We start from the raw sequence: 19,421 nt of genomic DNA on the forward strand, positions 1-19,421 counted from the left end.
CAATCTTTCATAACAATCCAGGAAACAGCTGGAACATATCTTCCAGACCCGAAAGTAATTTCCTCAGTTTGGTATCTGCGTAGCACACAGAGGCATAGCAAAACCAGCCAAGTCGAGACCCTCAGGCACTGTCAGGATGACCGTCAAAGTTCATATCGTTTACTGGTAGGTTACTGTACTCTATATTTTTAGGCTTATTGCAGCCAGTGCTATTTTTAGATGGATTCTATGACAGATTTATAATGCACTCGCCAAGTTTAATAGAAATTACAGATGTAGAAGTGTTTTTATAAGTGGTTAAACGCGTATTTTTTGAGGTAAAGTTGTTTTTATATCTGTTTGTTACATGCTTCCCATATTGTTTACCTCGCTACTTTGAATATTCGGTATAAAATAGCCTGTAACGTTAAGTATAACTTCAAAACAACATTAGCACTATTTATATCGACTGTAAACAATGTTGAACTTTGATAATCATTGGCTGCTAATATGATTCACCCATTAGGAATTGACAAATAATACTTTTCTTATAACGTTATTATTACGAATCAAGTCCGAATGCGTGTATATAAAACCAACTTTGCCTCAATTTTTATGTTCTGTCAGTAAATGTAGATCAATATAACCATTAATACCAAAAATACGGAGGACATACAGTAGCGTTGTTTGCGCTTCGCTTATTGTTTGGGTTGTTAGGTGCACCCGCCCTTATGTTTCCATGCTCAGCAGGATTTGCAGGTTTAATGGTTTGGATTCCTGCATTCACTGCTGTTTTTTTAACAACCGAATGATTACGAGCTATGCATGGTAGCTCAAAAGATTGGAATCAGAAAAATCTTTGTAATTTCTGAACAGTCATAGGTTATAAAACATGGTTATTATGCGTATTACATTTTGACCAATCAGGTGAACATTATTTAAATATGTCTGTTTGTCATCTCCTAGTGGCGGATGAGGGTACCGGCCCAAGGTAAGATTCTTTCACTTCAGTTCATATACCCATTATTTCCTATTATAAGCAGAGCTTGACATTAACTTTTTGGTCACCAGCCACTGTGGCTAGTAGTTTTCCAACATCACTAACCACTCACCATTTTCACTTGTCACAATTTTTCTGTTGGGGAAATAAATAATGCGTGTATAAATTTTGACTTTGACATTGTAAAATTACTTGATTTAGATTTTGTGTTATGTCCACATGCCTCATACATTGTGTATGAACTTGCTCAATGAGCATAAGCAAATGGGTTGTAGTTTCATAGTGTCGTGCTGCACTTAGTTTTTATTACACGTGACTTTTCAGGGCTCAACACTAAAGATTTATTTTCTCAAATTTTATCAATTTTTTTTTCCGACCACATCAAAAAATAAATAATTATTTATTAGCTGAATATTTTGAATTATTTGTCAAACCAAGCTAAATATAGCTGTATACGTGCACTTTTTATTCAACTTTTCTTTCTAAAAAAACAAACAATTGACATTTAAAAAAGAATTATTGCCATGTATCTAAAAATATGGTCTCTCAATCACCAGTTAACTACACATCAACTCCCAGTATTTCTCTTTTGCAATCGGGATATCACAATAATTAACCCTGAAAAAGCCAAAGCAGCGCAAACACTACCAAATTACTGTTGTGTTTGCGATAAGGAAAAACGCTAAACACATGCGGGCATTTCTTCTTTCTTTCTTTTTACTGAACTAGTCTGCAATAGCGAAAACAGGAGACGCATTAGAAACAAACAGATGGCCAACCAAAAAGTAACTCGGGGTTATACAAAGTGTCCAACACAAAACGCATACATTTCTGATATACGAGTCCCATCTCGCACTCAATACACTACAATTACTATGGTATAAATACAGCACTAAAACATACAAAAGAGAGAGAGATCGACTTAGAATAACACTTACCTGTTTAATAATGATTTGATATGCTATAGTTAGAAATTACGCTGAGTTTTTCAAAAGAACATGATGTTGTCCAACAGCTGCAATATTTGTCAAACTGTAGTGAATAAATTGATCTGCTGTCACTCTATGTGGACGGAGTAATACAGAACGGTGAAGAGGCTGTACAAGTGCTGTTATTATGGCAATATCGCACATCTATCAGCCAATCAGATTCAAGAACCAGACAGAACTGTTGTATATAAATGTGTATATATCAGAGATAAGTCACTTTGCTTACAGTTCATTGATCGAATCTGATATAACTAGAATATAACCAGAAGCAGGTGAGCCACATATCCAGCAAGTATTTTTTGTGTCTAAAAGATGTCTAAACATTGATGGCTTGGCTAAAACATAGCTAAATTTAGGCTGTCAGTGGAAATCTAATAGATGTCTAAGAATAGCCATTAGTGGAAACAAAATACTGTGGAAGTCGATGAAGAACATTCTTCCAAATATCTTCCTTTGTGTTCAACTAAAGAAAGCAACTCGAGTGGAGGATGAGTAAATGATGACATCGTTTTCATTTTTGGTTGAACTATCACTTTAATATAATAATGTAATATTTGTTTTCTCTTTTGCAAACAGTTCATCAAACTCAAGACGTTGCTTGAGGATGAATTCCCAAACGAACTTGAGATTGTATGTCAATTAAATCATTTTATCATGACAAACCTTAATGTTTTATTAATACATTTATTAATACATGTGCATGTACAATCGCACAAAGTCTTGTTTTCTCCTAATGATCTTTTCTATTTTACTATGAATTCCCCTGCTCAGACTGGTGAGGGCACACCCTCAACCACAGGCTGGTTGGAGGTGGAAGTAAACGGCAAGTTGGTGCACTCTAAGAAGGTAAAGCTTGACCTCTCACTCGCTCCTTTTTACTCCAATAGATCACAGTTATAAATTTTGAATTTGCCATAATACAATTACCATCCCCATAATGAATTTACTATAATTTCTAGCCTTTATTCAGTTTCTAACTTAAACTGCACTGCACTGTACGTCTTAAGGCTGGTTTATACCCCTGCGTGGAGTGATCGGCGTGACCCATGGCGCATGCCTTGCGCGTAGTGCATTTATACTTGTGTCGCTCTGCAAGAACACTTCTGAGATGCTAGCAGGCAGTAGGTTTTTAATGTTCCTCTGTATCGAGTTTTTCGCGGGTGTTTTGTTTTTTCTGAACGCTGCAAGTAGCTAAAACTCACTCATTCAGAGGCGGGAACCGGTGTTGCCAGCCCAAAAGCTGTCCAAAACCCGCCTTAAAGGACAAAAGACCGCCCAAATTATTAGATTGATATTTAATTTTAATTTATTTAAAGCAAAATAAACCTAGTTACTTTAACTGTCGTCATTTATAACAATACAGCAAAGTATAAATCAGAAGTAACGAAGTATAAATCAGCCTTTCTAGGGAAATCAAAAATGAACATTCGCTCAATATTTACTCACCCTCAAGTGGTTTCAAGCCTGTTTGAGTTTCTTTATTGAACAAAATGGACAATATTTTCAAGGAAGCCGATAACAGGTAACCACTGACATCAATAGTAGGAAAAAATACTATTGAAGTCAATGGTTATTAGTGTTCAGCATTCCTCAAAATATCTTCTTTTGTGTTCAATAGAAGAAAGTTAAACCGGTTTGGAACAAGTGCAGGGTGAGTAAATGATTTTCAACTATCCCTTTAGCTACTGCACAGTGAAGTGTTCATGACTGAATGTTTTGCTATGCAAATCTTGTTTGGCAAAGTACGTGCCTACAATATTTTACATGTAATTTGATTTTTGACAGAACGGAGATGGATTTGTTGACTCCGATTCAAAAATGCAGAAAATCGTGACTGCCATCGAGCAGGCCATAGGGAAATGAGCATGAACTGATCATAGAGGGTAAACCCACCATAAGCTTTTTATTATAACATTTAAATAAATTAACCTCCTTTTCTTGTCATTCTAATTCTGTTCTGTGTTACGTTTTCACAGCAGTTTTCTTCTCTGTTTGTGGGACTCCTGGGTAGTGCAACAATGATGGTGACGTCCAAAGTGTTTCACGCACGGATGTTGCTTGATGCTCTCCGCTCTTCCCAGGAAAAGAACATCAGAGCAGGAAACTCCCTATGTAAACCGCTTCAGATTAACGCTTTAATGGTTGAAAACGAAAAGGGAAATCTTTAAATTAGACACAATTTGTCAGAACGTGTTAAATTAAGGGTACTTTTGACCTGATTTTTGTTTTTCTCAGTGTGTTTGCCTTTGCTACAACGCACAAGTTTAGGGAATGTTCTGGCATTACTTAAGACTTTAATGCAATAAAGGATGTTACTGGCTTTGTCTTTTGTTCATTGGGGCTCAGCATCAGCACATATTTGTGTCAAACATTAAATATAAATACAGCGGGGAAAGTAAGTATTGAAGATGTCAGGTTTTTTCTGGGAATAATATTTCTAAAGGAGCTGTTGAATGCAAACCCAAACAATACAAACACAAATAATAAACAAAACATGTCAACTAACAATGGAATGACACAAGGAGAAAATACTGAAACGTATTTAATACTTATATAAAGGCTTTTTTTTTTAGTGATGGCAGCCTAAAGACACCTTTTAGATGGAGAATGAAGAATTGAGTGTAAAATCTTGAAAGTTTTGTGGGTCTTGTCTTTCAAATCTGATATTTAGTGTGCAATTTATATTGGATTTAAGTCAGGTGATTGGCTGGGCCATTCTACAGCTTGATTTTCTTTCTCTGAAAGCATTTGAGAATGTCCTTGGCTGTGTTTTAGATCATTGTCTTGCTGAAATGTCCACCCTGGTTTCATCTTCATCATCCTGCTAATGTAGACTGAAGCAGATAATATTCATTTACACTGAGGAAGGGCAGAGGGTTGCTGAAGAACTATTGAGAGATTTCAGCTGCTGTCTGGGCTTTCCATGTCTTTCTGCACCTCCCTTTCTTCATGTGTTCAATACTTTTTCTCTGTGTCATTTCATTTTATTGTGCATTACTTTATTTCTAAACTAATTAGATTTGCTTTCTTTGCATACATGGATTTATTTGGTAAATTTCAAGTCACCAGCACCATTAGAAATATGTTTTCTAAGAAAAATGGTGATGTATTCAATATTTATTTTAACACTGTCACACAAAGGGTTGTATAACAAGTCATAATCTGAAATGACCCAGAATATAATCATAAAAATGGAAGTGTAAATGGGGCATTTTATAAACACTTCCTTGTAGCAGTCTAAATGTAAGAAGCCGTCAAACTGACGTCAACATGGAAGAACCGCCACTTCAAACTCTGAAGCAAATGGTGAAATTTGATTGAAGATTACCAAAACAAACTTTTTTTTCCCCAGTAAACTTAAGCAGATTGATCACCAAAAGTATAACAATGTGTGCTAGCAAAATAAACATAGTAAATTCTGATTTCACACTGAATTTAATCCCCTGAATATTTTCTGCAGTCTTTAGTTTATATAAAAAGGGATTTTATATGATATTTTGTAATAAATGAAAAATCCAGTACCCATTGACATTCATACTATTTTTTTTATTTTTTTTTACATGGATTTTAATGAATACTGGTAACATAGTGTCCTGACATTTTATCATACCTGTCAGATTATGCTACCAATACTATTTGAATAGTTCTGGGGTTGGAGTAGGTTATGGTGATACGGCCTTATATCACATCACTACATATCAAAATTTAACCTGAAAGTGGGACATCAGTAGCAAACGGTCAATCACATGCTTTGATGTATAACTATACTGTGATTGACATCTTGCAATGGACTAAACCAGTGTTTCTCAACCACGTTTCTGGAGGACCACCAGCTCAACACATTTCCTTGTCTCCTTAACCTCATCAGCTCATTAGCAGAGACTTAAAGACCTGTAATGAGTGTGACAGACAAAGGAGACATCCAAAAGATGCAGTGCTGGTGGTCCTCATGGTTGAGAAACACTGGACTGAATGCAATTCAGAGGCAAAGATAATGGTTTAAAAATACCGAAAAATGAAAAACATTTACTGTATATAGCAAGAGGAAAAGAGCTGTCCACCATTGTTGTTCATCATGTGTGTACAGAGACAGATCATACCTCATATGTAATCTTGTTCATCCATTTTCCTTTGGCTTTGTCCCTTATTTATAAAAGATTGCCACAGTGGAATGAACCGCCAACTATTCCAGCATATGTTTTACGAAGCGGATGCCCTTCCAGCCACATCCTTGTACTGGGAAATGCCCATACACACTCTCATACATACAGTACACTTTGGCCAATTTTTGTTTACCCAATTCAATTATTCTGCATGCCTTTGGACTGTGGGGGAAACCCGGTGGAATCCCATGCCAACATGGGGAGAACATGCAAACTGTGACAATCGGATGGTAGGGTCGGAATTTGGCATCAACAACATGAAAGCATGAATCTATCCTGCCCTGTGACAACGGTTCAGGCGGCTGCTGGTGGTGTAATGGTGTGGGGGATATTTTCTTGTCACACTTTGGGCCCATTGGGACCAATTGAGCATCATGCAATGCCACAGCCTACCTGAGTATTGTTGCTGCATGGATGTGCAGCCGACAGATCTGCAGCAACTGAGTGATGCTATCATGTCAATATGGACCAAAATCCCAGGAATATTATCAGTACCTTGTTGACTCTATGTCACGAAGGTTTAAGGCAGTTCTGAAGGCAAAAGGGGATACCCGATACTAGTATAAGGTGTCTAAGTACTAATAAAGTGGCCTGTGAGTGTATATTAGATACAATTTCACTTTAAGTTATATGAAATCATTGAATAAATAAATTTTGAACAAAAAATAGTATAATACTGCACATCAGCTACAGACGCTAGTAAATTTTGCCTAGTGTGTAGCTAACCAGTATTCTACAAGGCACAACATGCATGCAGGACGCTGCCGTCATATCATTTAATAATAATTAAAAAACACCTTTCATAAAATATTAACGCGCTTTCGAGCAACGCTATGTGGCCTGTATGGGAATGAAGGCTTTTCACTTGTCTGTTTTTTTCCCATAATTCCAGCAGAAGCGCTGTGCCGCAGACACACTCCGGAAGTGAGGCGTTTATTGACAATATGGCGACCGGGCCAGCTGAGCAGGGACTGGACGTTTTTCGGTTTTGCCAGTGACCGCGGTTGTGGGTTATGAAAGCGATGAAGTGTTATGAATGAAGGCACTCGGGAGTCGTCGGGATGTTGTCTCTAAGCTGAGTGCGCGTTCACAGCTTCAGATCCATTATGTCGTTCTTCAGGCGGAAAGGTAAGGAAGTGGCCGCTCCATGATGATGGTAACGTTAGTGGTGGCTGTGATGATGGGGTGCTCGCCGGACTCTCTGGGCTTTTTTGGAGATCGTGTACACATTAACGTCACATCAAAACTGGTTCATTATTTATATAATCCCCTTTTTATGCGTATAGGCTTGTCTTTTTTGTATATCAGCTAATCAGGATGTGGCATTTGCGGGTCGTGTACACGTTTTGCAGTTCAGGTCACCAAATGAGAGCTTAATTTTTATTATAGTTATACATTTCTTACATAGAAATAACATTTCATTCTGGTTAAAAACAATCAAACAAACCAGGTGTGTTCTCATGTACATTATAGAAATACTCCTGTTATAGTGTCAGTCATCTGACAGTTAGCCATGTCATAATCCACATATATAATTTGGAATGAAGCAATCGATTTCCCATAGGACACATATATATCCCAATACTGTAGTTTGTTCTAGGCATGGGCCGGTAAACGATTCTTATGGTAGTAAAACCTTGGGTAAAAATATCACGGTTTCATTCGGTCATTACAATTACTTCTCTAAAATAAGTTCTTTTTAAATGTCTTTGTAAAAGACAAAAACTTTTTTTCCATTTAACACAATATATTTTATTATAAGTAAATATGTCAGGCTAAATTAATATAATAAATCATTGGCTTCTCCTGTCTTTATTACTTGGGAACTTAAAAAGCTATATCTTGTATATCTTTTTTCCCCGTTGGATATAAAGTAAACCACTGCACTGTTGAGGTCTATTGGGGAATTACCAACCTACGTCACACATGATGTCACAGGAGTTCAACCGTGCATACCGGTTGTAATAGCAAACATGTCGTGTTGTGCGGTAGGATGCCAAAATCGAAAGTCAAAAAATACAAAACTTTAATTTTACTTTAATATTGCTTTTAATGCCAACCACAGACATCTTTGGCTAATAGCCATCAGAAGAGCTGAATGGAGTGAGGACCTAATTAAAAATGCTTGACTCTGCAGCTCTCATTTAATATCAGGTAAGTTCACGCTAGGCATGGGACGATAACAGTTTTCAAGGTATACCGCGGTTTGAAAAAGTCAAGGTTTTAAAACCGACAACATTTTCTGTAATACCGTTACCGTTTTTTTTAGGACAACAGTAAATCCAGCAGAAAAAATATCAAAAGTTGCCATTTTAAACTGTAAATAAATCTGTGTTTTTAAAATTAATGAAGACAGCAGAAGTCAATGATTCCATTTAATTATTTAGCCTGACATGTTTACTGCTCCAAAATATTATAAATCTTTCAAAAAATAAAATATATTGTTTTCAAAGAAAAAAAAAGTTTGTTTTTTACTCAGACATTTAAAAGGAATATATTTTAGAGCAGTAATCACAATACCGTCATACTGTGAAACCGTGATATTTTTAATCCAAGGTTATCATACTGTCAGAATCTTATCCCAGCCCATGCTTAGTTCACGCTATGCTGAGTCATACACATTACTCATTTTTGATTGCAGCAATGATTTCTGCAAAAACAGTTAAATATGTTTAATTAAACTGCAGACACTGAATGCTAAGAAGCAAATGTAAAAATCTAAGTTCACATACCCTGCCGTACAGGTGCAGTTCGCTGTCAGAATGCAGTTGTTTTGCTTGTTGATGATTACCGAGGCCTTGTACAGTTCTGTCTTCTTTCCTTGTCTTTGGCTAGGCAGAACCTCGGTTTTTTAGCACTACAAAGTTTTGAGTCTGGTAATCATGGAACATTATTTCTTGCACATGAACACACAGAACAAAATTGTTGGCATCCAAAGACTTGTAGGCCTTTAACTTCTCTCTTGTAAAATCACTTGGAGTTTCAGTGAGATAGTTGTATATTTCGGGCTAGATGCTTGTCCATTTTGTCTTATCCAATCTCCATTGGGAAGGTGCTATCGCAAATAAACCTGTCAGACAAACGCTGCTTACTTTAGCATTAATTTTGCTAAATAACTGTGCTTATCACAGGGTGACAAGCTTTTATAATGCGCTGAAAGCATTATGTAAATAATATATAAAGTATGTAATCAATATAACTTGTCTCTAATACAACAACAGACACTGTACCGCATCGAATGTCATTTCCTCACTGTAAATGCTAGCGCTCCTGGTTTTTTTTTCTGCAACCTCGCTGCGCGCACATCCTGGATGTTTACAAATCAGTAATTCGTCTATAGCATGCTTGCATTTTGGTGTGTAAGTGATTTTTTTTCCCTAATTTGATCATTTTAACTTATGTTCAAAGCTAAAATTTCCATTATGATTTTTTTTCAAAGAACTATAATTAACATGAGCGTTATTATGCATCTATCTTTTACAGATCTGTTTGTCCCCTGACAGAAAAAAACTCATTTTAAAAAAAGGAATCTCATTTTTAAACATTTTCATTTTTGCGTGAACTATCCCTTTAAGATATCTTAATTGTGAATATGAAATGCACATTTTAGGTGATACATTGAACAAATTTTTTTACCCAATTAATTATCATTTCTTTTTCAAATGTTTTCTGAATCGTGGGCTTAATCATTGATGTGGATGTTTTTTTTTTCAGATGGAGATACTGTTACACTAAAAAAGTATTTAACGACACGTCAAAAAATGTAAATACCATAGAAACGGCATGACAAAATTTATTAAAGTTTTTAAATCTTGACTTTTTCCAAACCACAGTAAACCTTGAAACTGGTTATCGCCCCATGCCTAGTTTGATCCCTTTAGAATTGGTTATAGAATTCCTGGATGTATTTTTGTTTTACAAGGAGTGTCTTTTACATTTTTGATCTTTCATGGTATGAACGAACTGGATTATCAGGTCACCTCATTGTCAATACTCAAAGGCTGATATTTAAAGACACTTTTTGATCTTCTGCTGGAATAAAACTATATGTAAATTTAAAAATCTGACTTTTTTATTAGGATAAGGTTATATTAACGTAACTAATTTTGTGCTGCATGATTAATCCATAATATATCCAAGATATATTGCAAAAACACACATGATCTTATTCCTAAATGACATCAATTTAACAGAGTTAATCACAGTTATAAAATGCCTTCATAAGCAGTATTTTTCAACCACGCATCATTATATTTTCTGTTAAAAAAGTCATATTTCAGAAGTACAGTTAGAAGTGTTTTGAATGTGTAAATATATTTACCATAGATATGATGGTTACAGTAGTGAACAGAATAAACTTAATCACCCTTTGAAAGCAACGTAATGTGACGCTTCAGATGAAATAAATTGCATCAATTCAATCGTTACTCCAGAAATGAAAATAAAACAATTACAATTGTATTTCTTACTGAATCATTCATTTAAAAAAACAAAATGAATTTATTCTAGGGCTGCACGCTATTGGACCATTGTCCAAGACAGGGGTGCCCAAACTTCTTCTTTTGAAGGGCCAAAATCCAAGCTTGATTGAGGGCTGTGGGCCGAAAGAAAATACAGCAAACTGTATTACATTAAAGTTGCCATGGGTAATTTTCTCATTTATTTAATTATATTTGTAAATAAATAGAAAAAAAATACTTCAATCGAATTTACTAATCCATTTTTAAATTTATATTATTTTAACTTGCAATAAAACCATACAATTTTTTTTTATCCAAACAATGGAGTTCAATGCCAAATACACTAGTCATGCTGAACCTGCCTTTGCCTTGATTTTCATGCTGATGTCTTCTGCTTTGTACCCTATTCATTAAGTGACAGTATGTACATTTAAAAAAAAATCTGATTTATTTACATTTAATTGAAACGTTTAATTTCAGTTTGCTTTTTTTGTTGCGTAACAATAAAATAAACAAACAAAAGGTTAAATTAAAATAGAAATGAGAATCTGTTAAAGACAGTCCCTAACCCATCCCAATCAAGGGTCAACTTTGCAAAGGAAAAGTACAAATAATAATAATAATAATAATAATAATAATAATAATAATAATAATAATAATAATAATAATAATAATAATAATAAAAGTATTCAGGTGCAGAAATTGAATTAAATGTAAAACAACAATATATGCAACGTTGAGTTGGGATTATTATTTATCAAAACCAACAAATTATAACCATACCAGAATGAATGTTTATCATTGGCATGCATTTTAAAGGCATAAAGAGCATTTAATGAAGAATAATTTGACTGAAATATTAATACAAAGATGACAACACAGCATAGGTCTCAAACTCAATTCCTGGAGGGCCGCAGCTCTGCACAGTTTTTCTCTAACCCTGATCAGACACAGCTGATCCAAATAATAAAGGTGTTCATGACTTTTTTTGAGCAACTCAATTATTTGGATCAGCTTGTGTTTGATTGGGTTGGAGCAAAACTGTGCAGAGCTGCGGCCCTCCAGGAATTGAGTTTGAGTCCTATGCTGTGTTGTCATCTTTGTATTAATATTTGACCCAAATTATTCTTCATTACATGCTCTTGAAATGCCTTTAAAATGCATGCCAATGATAAACTTTCACTCTGGTATGGTTATAATTTGTTGGTTTTGATAAATGATAATCCCAACTCAACATTGCATATCCTGCGATGTGACTATTGCGGACAGACACATTGCGGTATCGATGCTGAAATGCTATATTGTGCTGCCCAAATACATCCAGTGATAAAACAAAGTCTTTAGGCGAGTCATTGAATCATTTTAAATGATTCTAAATAAAATTATATTCTAAATAATATATATATATATATATATATATATATATATATATATATATATATATATATATATATATATATATATATATAATTAATTATTATTATTATTAAGTAGTGACAAGAATCTTTAAAAATATATATATTTGCCTCATTTAATGTATGTCTATCCACCTTTTGTCCACACTTGTTGTTTTTTTAAAACCTTTTACATGGTTATGGAAAACCTGGAAATGTTTAAAGTTGTGCTTTCCAGTCATGGAAGAAAATAATAAAATAAAAAATTCTGGTAGTAAGTCAACTGGAAAACTAACAAGATATAATTGATCAAAGCAAATGGAGTCTTAAGTTTGTCATGTATAATAAACCATCAAATGAATCTGTAGTTTGCTGCTACATAAAGCAACTATTATTTCCTGGTATCCCTGTTCACATGATAAAGAGCGTACACATGTATCCTGTGACTTCAGTCTGTGAGCATTAATCAATGTGGCTGCCCTAAGGGAAGGAAGGATGCCCTCTTAGCCCATGCTCTGTTTAACAGGAACCTCCTTTTCTCTTTGTTATATAGTCCAGTTCTTATTATCCTCTCTGTTTACTCCATCCACCAGAGATACAGTAGTTAATTGTATGTTATGAGGGCAGCAGTGAATTATGAAATGCTTGAAGTGATGTAAGACATGCTGCTCGTATGTCTTTACTTGCACTCTTCACAAATAATGACTGGTTTGATGGAAAAGCTTGTCATTTTGTTTTCCGTGATGCAGGTTTATTTGCCAGCAGTGCTTTTTGTTGACAGATTTGCAGAAGGCCTCACCCCATGCAAATCCACAAAACATAAAATGGAAAGACTCAAAAAATAGGCAAAGTGTAAATCAGTGCAACTGAGGAGTCAAATAAAGAAATATAATGTTAATGTATTGTAAATGTCATTATTTTATTTTTAATCGTGGTTGTTAAATCTAACTGCTGTCATTTGGAAATTGCTGCAGTTACTTTAAAAGGCACAAGGGGGAAACAAATCAAAATTCAGAGGTGCTTTTTAAAATGCGTGTCTTTTATTTTCACTTTCAAATTTGAGAAATCTTTACGGTATGGAGCCAGATCATTCTTAATAATAATACATTTACAAAAATAAAATTCATATGCGCACAGCGCAATTCACATTTACAACATCCAACTCGTAAATCCAAAACACAATTAATAAATGTGCAAATCCAATTCGTAAATCCAAAACACAATTAAAAAATGTGCAAATCCAATTCGTAAATCTAAAACGCGATTTTTAAATGTGCAAATCCAATTCGTAAATCTAAAACACAATTAATAAATGTGCAAATCCAATTCGTAAATCCAAAACACAATTAATAAAAGTGCAAATCCAATTCGTAAATCTAAAACGCGATTTTTAAATGTGCAAATCCAATTTGTAAATCCAAAACGCAAGTTTTATATGTGCAAATCCAATTCGTAAATCCAAAACGCAATTTTTATGTGTGCAAATCCAATTCGTAAATCCAAAACGCATATTTTATATGTGCAAATCCAATTCATAAATCCAAAACACAATTTTTAAATGTGCAAATCCAATTCGTAAATCCAAAATGCAATTTTTATATGTGCAAATCCAATTCGTAAATCCAAAATGCAATTTTTATATGTGCAAATTCAATATGTAAATCCAAAACTCAATTTTTATATGTGCAAATCCAATTCGTAAATCCAAAACGACATTTTTAAATGTGCAAATCCAATTCGTAAATCCAAAACGTAATTTGTAAAAGTGCAAATCCAATTTGTAAATCCAAAACACAATTCATAAATGTGCAAATCCAATTCGTAAAATCAAAACACAACACATAAATATGCTAATCTAATTTATAAATTCAAAACACATTGCATGAATTCACAAGTAAAAAGCATAAAAATTTCCACAACGTTCACACAATATGATCTGGCTCCATATTGCGAGGGTTTAAGAGAGAGACTGTGTAAATTGTTTATACCTCTCTAATAATAGTTTAAATCAAACTACTTTAAATCAACCACCAGCAAATCCAAAACCTTGTTGCTGAGAAAAATAGCTAACATAGTTTTTCACATGCAAATAATGGTAACACTTTACAATAAGGTTCATTAGTTAATGCATTTACTAACATGAACTAATCATGAACAACACTTGTACAGCATTTATTAATCATAATTGAACATTTACTAATGCATTATTAACATCCAAGTCCATGCTTGTTAACATTAGTTGATGCGTGAGTTAACATGAACTAACAATGAACAACTGTATTTTCATTAACTAATGTTAACTAACATGAACAAATACTGTAGTAAATGTATTGTTCATTGTTTGCTCATGTTAGTAAATGCATTAATTAACATTTAAGTAATGAACCTTAGTGTAAAGGGTGACCCAAATAATAAAATTTTTTTTAATGTCACAAAAATATTAATGGCGATTACATTAATTAATGGCATGTCCAAAATTGTCGTATTACAGTTGTTTTCATACTGCACGAATCTCTGGGGTCAGCATTCATTTCACTACATGACTACACTTAAACCAACTCTTTCTTCAATTTCTTTCACACAATTAATTAGTTTATGATTTATTTTGTTGCTTGCCCAGTGAACTGTTACATGCTGCTCCATCTGAAAGCGCATGCTGGATATTTACTACTGATTGCATAAATGGCTTTATTTATTGCCTGGCCTGTGTGTTTGTTAGTTACATCTGTGCAAATGTGTTATTATTTTTAAATCACTTTAATATTTAAAGGGACAATTTACAAAAGAGTCAGTTAATCACAATAATTTGTAACAAGTTTTATTTAAATAATTTAGTGCACACAAAGCATGACAAAGCCCCTATATTGACATTGAATGGATGGCAATTTATACAAGTCGTATTTTTACCATACAACGTTATGTTGGGTTCTCCCAGATGTACAAAAAATGTTAAAATATTACGAAAATGGCTAACAACATATTCGTTTTCAACCATTAGCATTACAAAAATGTTAACAATAACAATTAGATTTATGTATGGACACCAAAACAGGGCTATTAATCGTAGAAAGACTATTAATTACAATAATTTCTTAAACAATTATTCGTTAGCCAAATTTCATAATCCCAACAATAAATAAATAAACAAATAAATGTAAATAATATTTGCCATGTTCTTTATTTCACAGCTAAAGGAAAGGAACCTGAGAGAGCAGCAGATGCCAAAGCCAGCAAATGTAAGTGTCTAGTGCACAGTTGTTTCCTCGATAGTCCTTTTTTAAGTCAGATTTGGGACTTTGACATGTAGTGTCGCCAAATTTGAGAGACTGAAGGGCCATTCACACAAAACGTTTCTGTGTTTTACTAATATGTGCATGAATGTCAAGCTCATAGCTTTCTTTTTTTTAAACTGTCTTGAGCAACATTGATACAACATTCTGAAAGAAAGGTGTGCAAGTTAAAAGAATTTGATAAAATGCATCCATCTTCATACTGTGAAGTGTTTTGTTCTCTTTTTAAATCCACAAAATATGTTCTGTTTGAATGACACCTAATATTAAAAGAATGATTTGAGATTCTGGAAAGTCTGTGCTAAATTAGGGATAATGTACATCCTGCCGGTGGTTCTTGTGGAATAAAATTTTGACATGTGTATTATTAGCCAAAATTGATTTTAAAGGGGACCTATAATGCAAAAATAAATTTTATACACAGTTGTGTGGCAGCACTGTGTGAATTTTACCAGCCTCATACCATGACCAGGGAAACAATCAGCCAGCACAGTCGTACCTCCATAGTAAAAATCGACATTTTGTGTCTGCTGTTTGTTTAATTGCGGGAGTTCCATTGGCATTTTCCCGCATGTTAATTCTCACCAATCGTAAAGCAGTTTAGGAAATACGTTCAATAACATCTGGCCAATGAGTGATGTGGATTTTGTCACATGACTACATTCAGACCAAAGCAATCAGTGTGGTGTGAAAAGGACCTAAAAACAGCAGAAAATGCTACAATGTATCATTTGTTGCCCTTGGTCCAGACCAAATGAACCGAACCACAGATGTGGAAGCACCCTAAAAGTAACTAGAAATGGGATGAGATCTTTAAATGTTCCCAAACATTCCTGTGCTGGTAATTTTTTACTCCATACCTGTTTGCATCCCTGAGAAGTAAAATCTAGAATTCTGCTTTGTATTGATGTTTTTCTTCTGTCTATGTCTCTCCAGCCCCAGTGTCGCCCCATTCCCCCTCGCTTAGTGGCCGGAATCATCATGCTATCCTGGAGGCGGCAGGACCTAGCCATGTGGCTATCAGTGCTATCTCGGCAAACATGGACTCCTTTGCCCGCGGCCGCACTGCTATCCTCAAAAAACAGCCCAGCCACATGGAGGCAGCACACTTTGGAGACTTAGGTACACCTGATGTGAATTATACATGATGCTCATTTTTGCACAATTTCTGCACAAATAGGGAAAAAGTGATATTGCATAATTTCGTTTTTCTGCAGTATATACATTTGAAGTCTCTTTTTCAAATATTTCCCATGTATGTATGTAGATTTTGTTGTATTACAAATGGGTTATATGCACAGAAGTGTTGTTCAGCCACTGAAATCTTCCGGCGAAAGATTTACGTGATTATTCTGTTTCAGTAGGGACCTTTTACAGCCTCGATAATGTAGATTTTTATATAGTTTAACAACAAAACCTAAGTAAATAGCGCTATTCTGCCTAAGCTGCTTTACTAAGGTCAAATTGGTTTTATATGCACATTGGTTCATTTTTGAACAATGACAACCTGTGACGCGCTCCCTATATTGATTACCGCTACTCTGAATATTCACTCTGAAATAGCATTTAAGTATGTACAAAAAAAAATACAAATACAAACATCTGAAGCTGATCTGGGATCAGTTTGTTGTACGGAGCACGTCTGTCAGTCAGCGCTTATACATGCATTCACTGGTTCAGATGTAGCATATGAAAGGCGATGATCGACACACAGCTTTAATGTAAAGAAAGTGAAAGCAGACATTTTAATATTAATTTCAGCGTGCTTTCAAGATTAAAAATATATCAGAAATATGGGAAAATACTTAATAATAGGATGATAGTGGGATAGAATTGTAAAATACGGGAGAATTTCGGCAAAACATGAGGGTTTACATGAATGAAGTGAACAGGAAGTGTTTGTGGAGAAACCCAAAACATCTTTGCGAGGATTCGCAAAAAAACTTAAAAATGTTTTCCTATCACTCTGTTTTTTTTTTCTCTTACCCAGTATTTTTTTCTTCCACCAATTTTTTTTCTTCCACCAATACCGTAGAGACCCCTTCTTTAAGGTGTGCGTTCGTGATTTCAAGAGGCGTGGCTTTGGACGGCAGTGGAGGGACTGTGTTTTCAATGCTATTATGCTAACGGATAGCATTTTGGCAGATCACCTCCTGAAACTAAACTTTCATTGTAAACCACCTGATGTTAAAACTGTTCAAACTTCTTGCATAAAGTTGGAAGAGTTTTTTGGGGGGTTAAAAAGTAACAAAAATGTGAGTTTTTTTTTTTTTTTTATGTTCTCCTTCAGAAATGCATTTTGACCCAGTGTGACCCTGTACGGTTTTGTGCTGAGCATTTAATACTCAATGTGACGTGTGTGTCCGTGGCCCACGGTGCGGGAATTATCACATTAGAGAGGGGATTTTGTGAAGCTGTCAGGAGTGTTAAGAGAGTTACTGAAATGGCTTTTGCAGCGCACTGGCCTGCTGGATTTGTATGTGGAGAGCTGTAATCTCTTAACCTTTTATAGCTCTGTGGTCGGTGCAAAGGCAAACTTTAACCTCATTTTAAATGCCACTGTGAAAATGTCCTTGTGTGTTTGTCTGTTACTTTTACATGTGCTTCTATTATAAATGTCTAACACGAGTACACAACTATAACAAAACCACCTGGTAAAGGTTATTATATGTTGTCAATGTTTCCTGGTCTGTTTTTCAGGAAGTGAAAAACTAAATCTATAAATTGTAAATCCATTTATCTGCAATAATTAATTAGATTTTATCCCTTCATAATTTGATTTTGTCTTTCTAGTTTGCAAACAGTGTCTAGTAACTTAGCGTCACATGAAAGTGATACTGTGAGGGATGGATGTTGGACACAGTCTTCTCTATCTTTGTATCTGTATCTTTTTATTTTGTTGATTTATATAGCTGACAAAATAGTTTGGTAAAAAAGATATGGATAGAAATAATCCTATGAAGAGCCTTCTATTACAAAACCCCACAAAAACAAACAAATGGTGTAATTGAAAAATGCAGATAGCTAACGCCATACCTCGCTACTGTTTGCTCTAGAGAAAAATGAGTGTTTAATTTCAGAATATTTATGAACAATTGTGAATAAAAGTTGGCGTTAGTTGAAATATTTTAGGTTTTTTTTTTAACTAACACTCACTGCATTTTAGCAGTAAGAATCTATTGGCCCGTTTCCACTGAGTGGTACGGTATGGTTCGGTTTGGTATGCTTTTATGGCCGTTTCCACTGTCAAAAGGTGTACCGAACCCTACTGTACCACTATTTCAGCACCCTTTCGAAAGGGTACCAAACACGAGAAAGGGTACCAAAAGGCGGAGCCACACGCGCAGCTGAATGCTATTGGTTTACAGAGATACGTCATTTGCTTGCACAACAAGCCAGAATGAAACAAAAAAGCTGCCATGTTTAAAATACACAGCCGACGAGCCGAGACATTACAGCGGAATTATAAATACATATAATAACGAGCCATGGTCAACCCGGGCTCAAACATACCTTGTCGTCGTCGTCTTGATGAACAGCCACAAAGCCAAGAAGAAGAGCAGATTTTACCCTGTGCCCCGTAGTTTTTTACGAGCCAGTCTGAGCCGCGAGCGGTTTCGCTTTCTTGCTAGCGCTCGCGCGCGTCTAACGTTATATCTGAAATGACAAACTTCTTGAGCTGATGATAATAACCTGTGCTTGATTATTGATGTGCTTTTAAAACCTGATCCTGTCAGACACTGACAAACGCGAGAGTGAAGCGCGAAAAAGCAAAGGAGGAGCCGCAAAAAAAGGAGCACATAATTTTCAGGAAACATGAACAAAATGCCATGTTTAACTATTATCTTCACCTTTTGGACTAATATGAACTGGGAATGATGGAATTACTGTCTAACAGAGGTTACATGTGCTGCTGAAGATTACAGACACAGATGAGAGGTTTACTGTGGGCTATATTTTGTGTTGTTTTTGAACCTTAATACGGACAAAATGTCTGCTATATGTAGTTCTTCTGTAGTTGGTAACATATCAGAGACTGTAAGGGGCTGTATGTGTTTATATATGTTCATTTATTTAGTTATTTAATATAATTACAGACGTTACAGTAGGCTGTTTCGCACTGTCATTGAACTGCAGTTATAATCA

General features: G+C 35.0%; 2 protein-coding genes across 5 annotated transcripts in view; both read left to right on the forward strand.

Moving 5' to 3' along the window:
• selenow1 (selenoprotein W, 1) lies at positions 1–4,288 on the forward strand. Of its 2 annotated transcripts, none has more exons than XM_056458650.1 (6): positions 1–165; positions 946–970; positions 2,545–2,598; positions 2,740–2,814; positions 3,754–3,851; positions 3,948–4,288. In XM_056458650.1, the coding sequence occupies exons 1-5, from the start codon at positions 137–139 to the stop codon at positions 3,829–3,831; spliced, it is 261 nt and encodes an 86-aa protein (XP_056314625.1). In that variant the 5' UTR covers positions 1–136; the 3' UTR covers positions 3,832–3,851; positions 3,948–4,288. The 2 variants fall into 2 exon arrangements, with proteins under 2 accessions (XP_056314625.1, XP_056314623.1); XM_056458648.1 differs by having other exon boundaries at positions 3–165; positions 3,945–4,288.
• Positions 4,289–7,061: 2,773 nt separating this feature from the next.
• akap10 (A kinase (PRKA) anchor protein 10) overlaps positions 7,062–19,421 on the forward strand; it is a 38,622-nt gene continuing 26,262 nt past the window's right edge. For all 3 annotated transcript variants that reach the window (XM_056458651.1, XM_056458653.1, XM_056458652.1), the window contains exons 1-3: positions 7,062–7,259; positions 15,174–15,221; positions 16,212–16,397. In XM_056458651.1, coding sequence (XP_056314626.1) covers positions 7,238–7,259; positions 15,174–15,221; positions 16,212–16,397 — 256 coding nt within the window. In that variant the 5' untranslated portion in view covers positions 7,062–7,237. The remainder of the gene's footprint in view (positions 7,260–15,173; positions 15,222–16,211; positions 16,398–19,421) is intronic.

This window comes from Danio aesculapii, chromosome 5, assembly GCF_903798145.1.
Source record: "Danio aesculapii chromosome 5, fDanAes4.1, whole genome shotgun sequence".
Taxonomy (NCBI): Eukaryota; Metazoa; Chordata; class Actinopteri; order Cypriniformes; family Danionidae; genus Danio; species Danio aesculapii.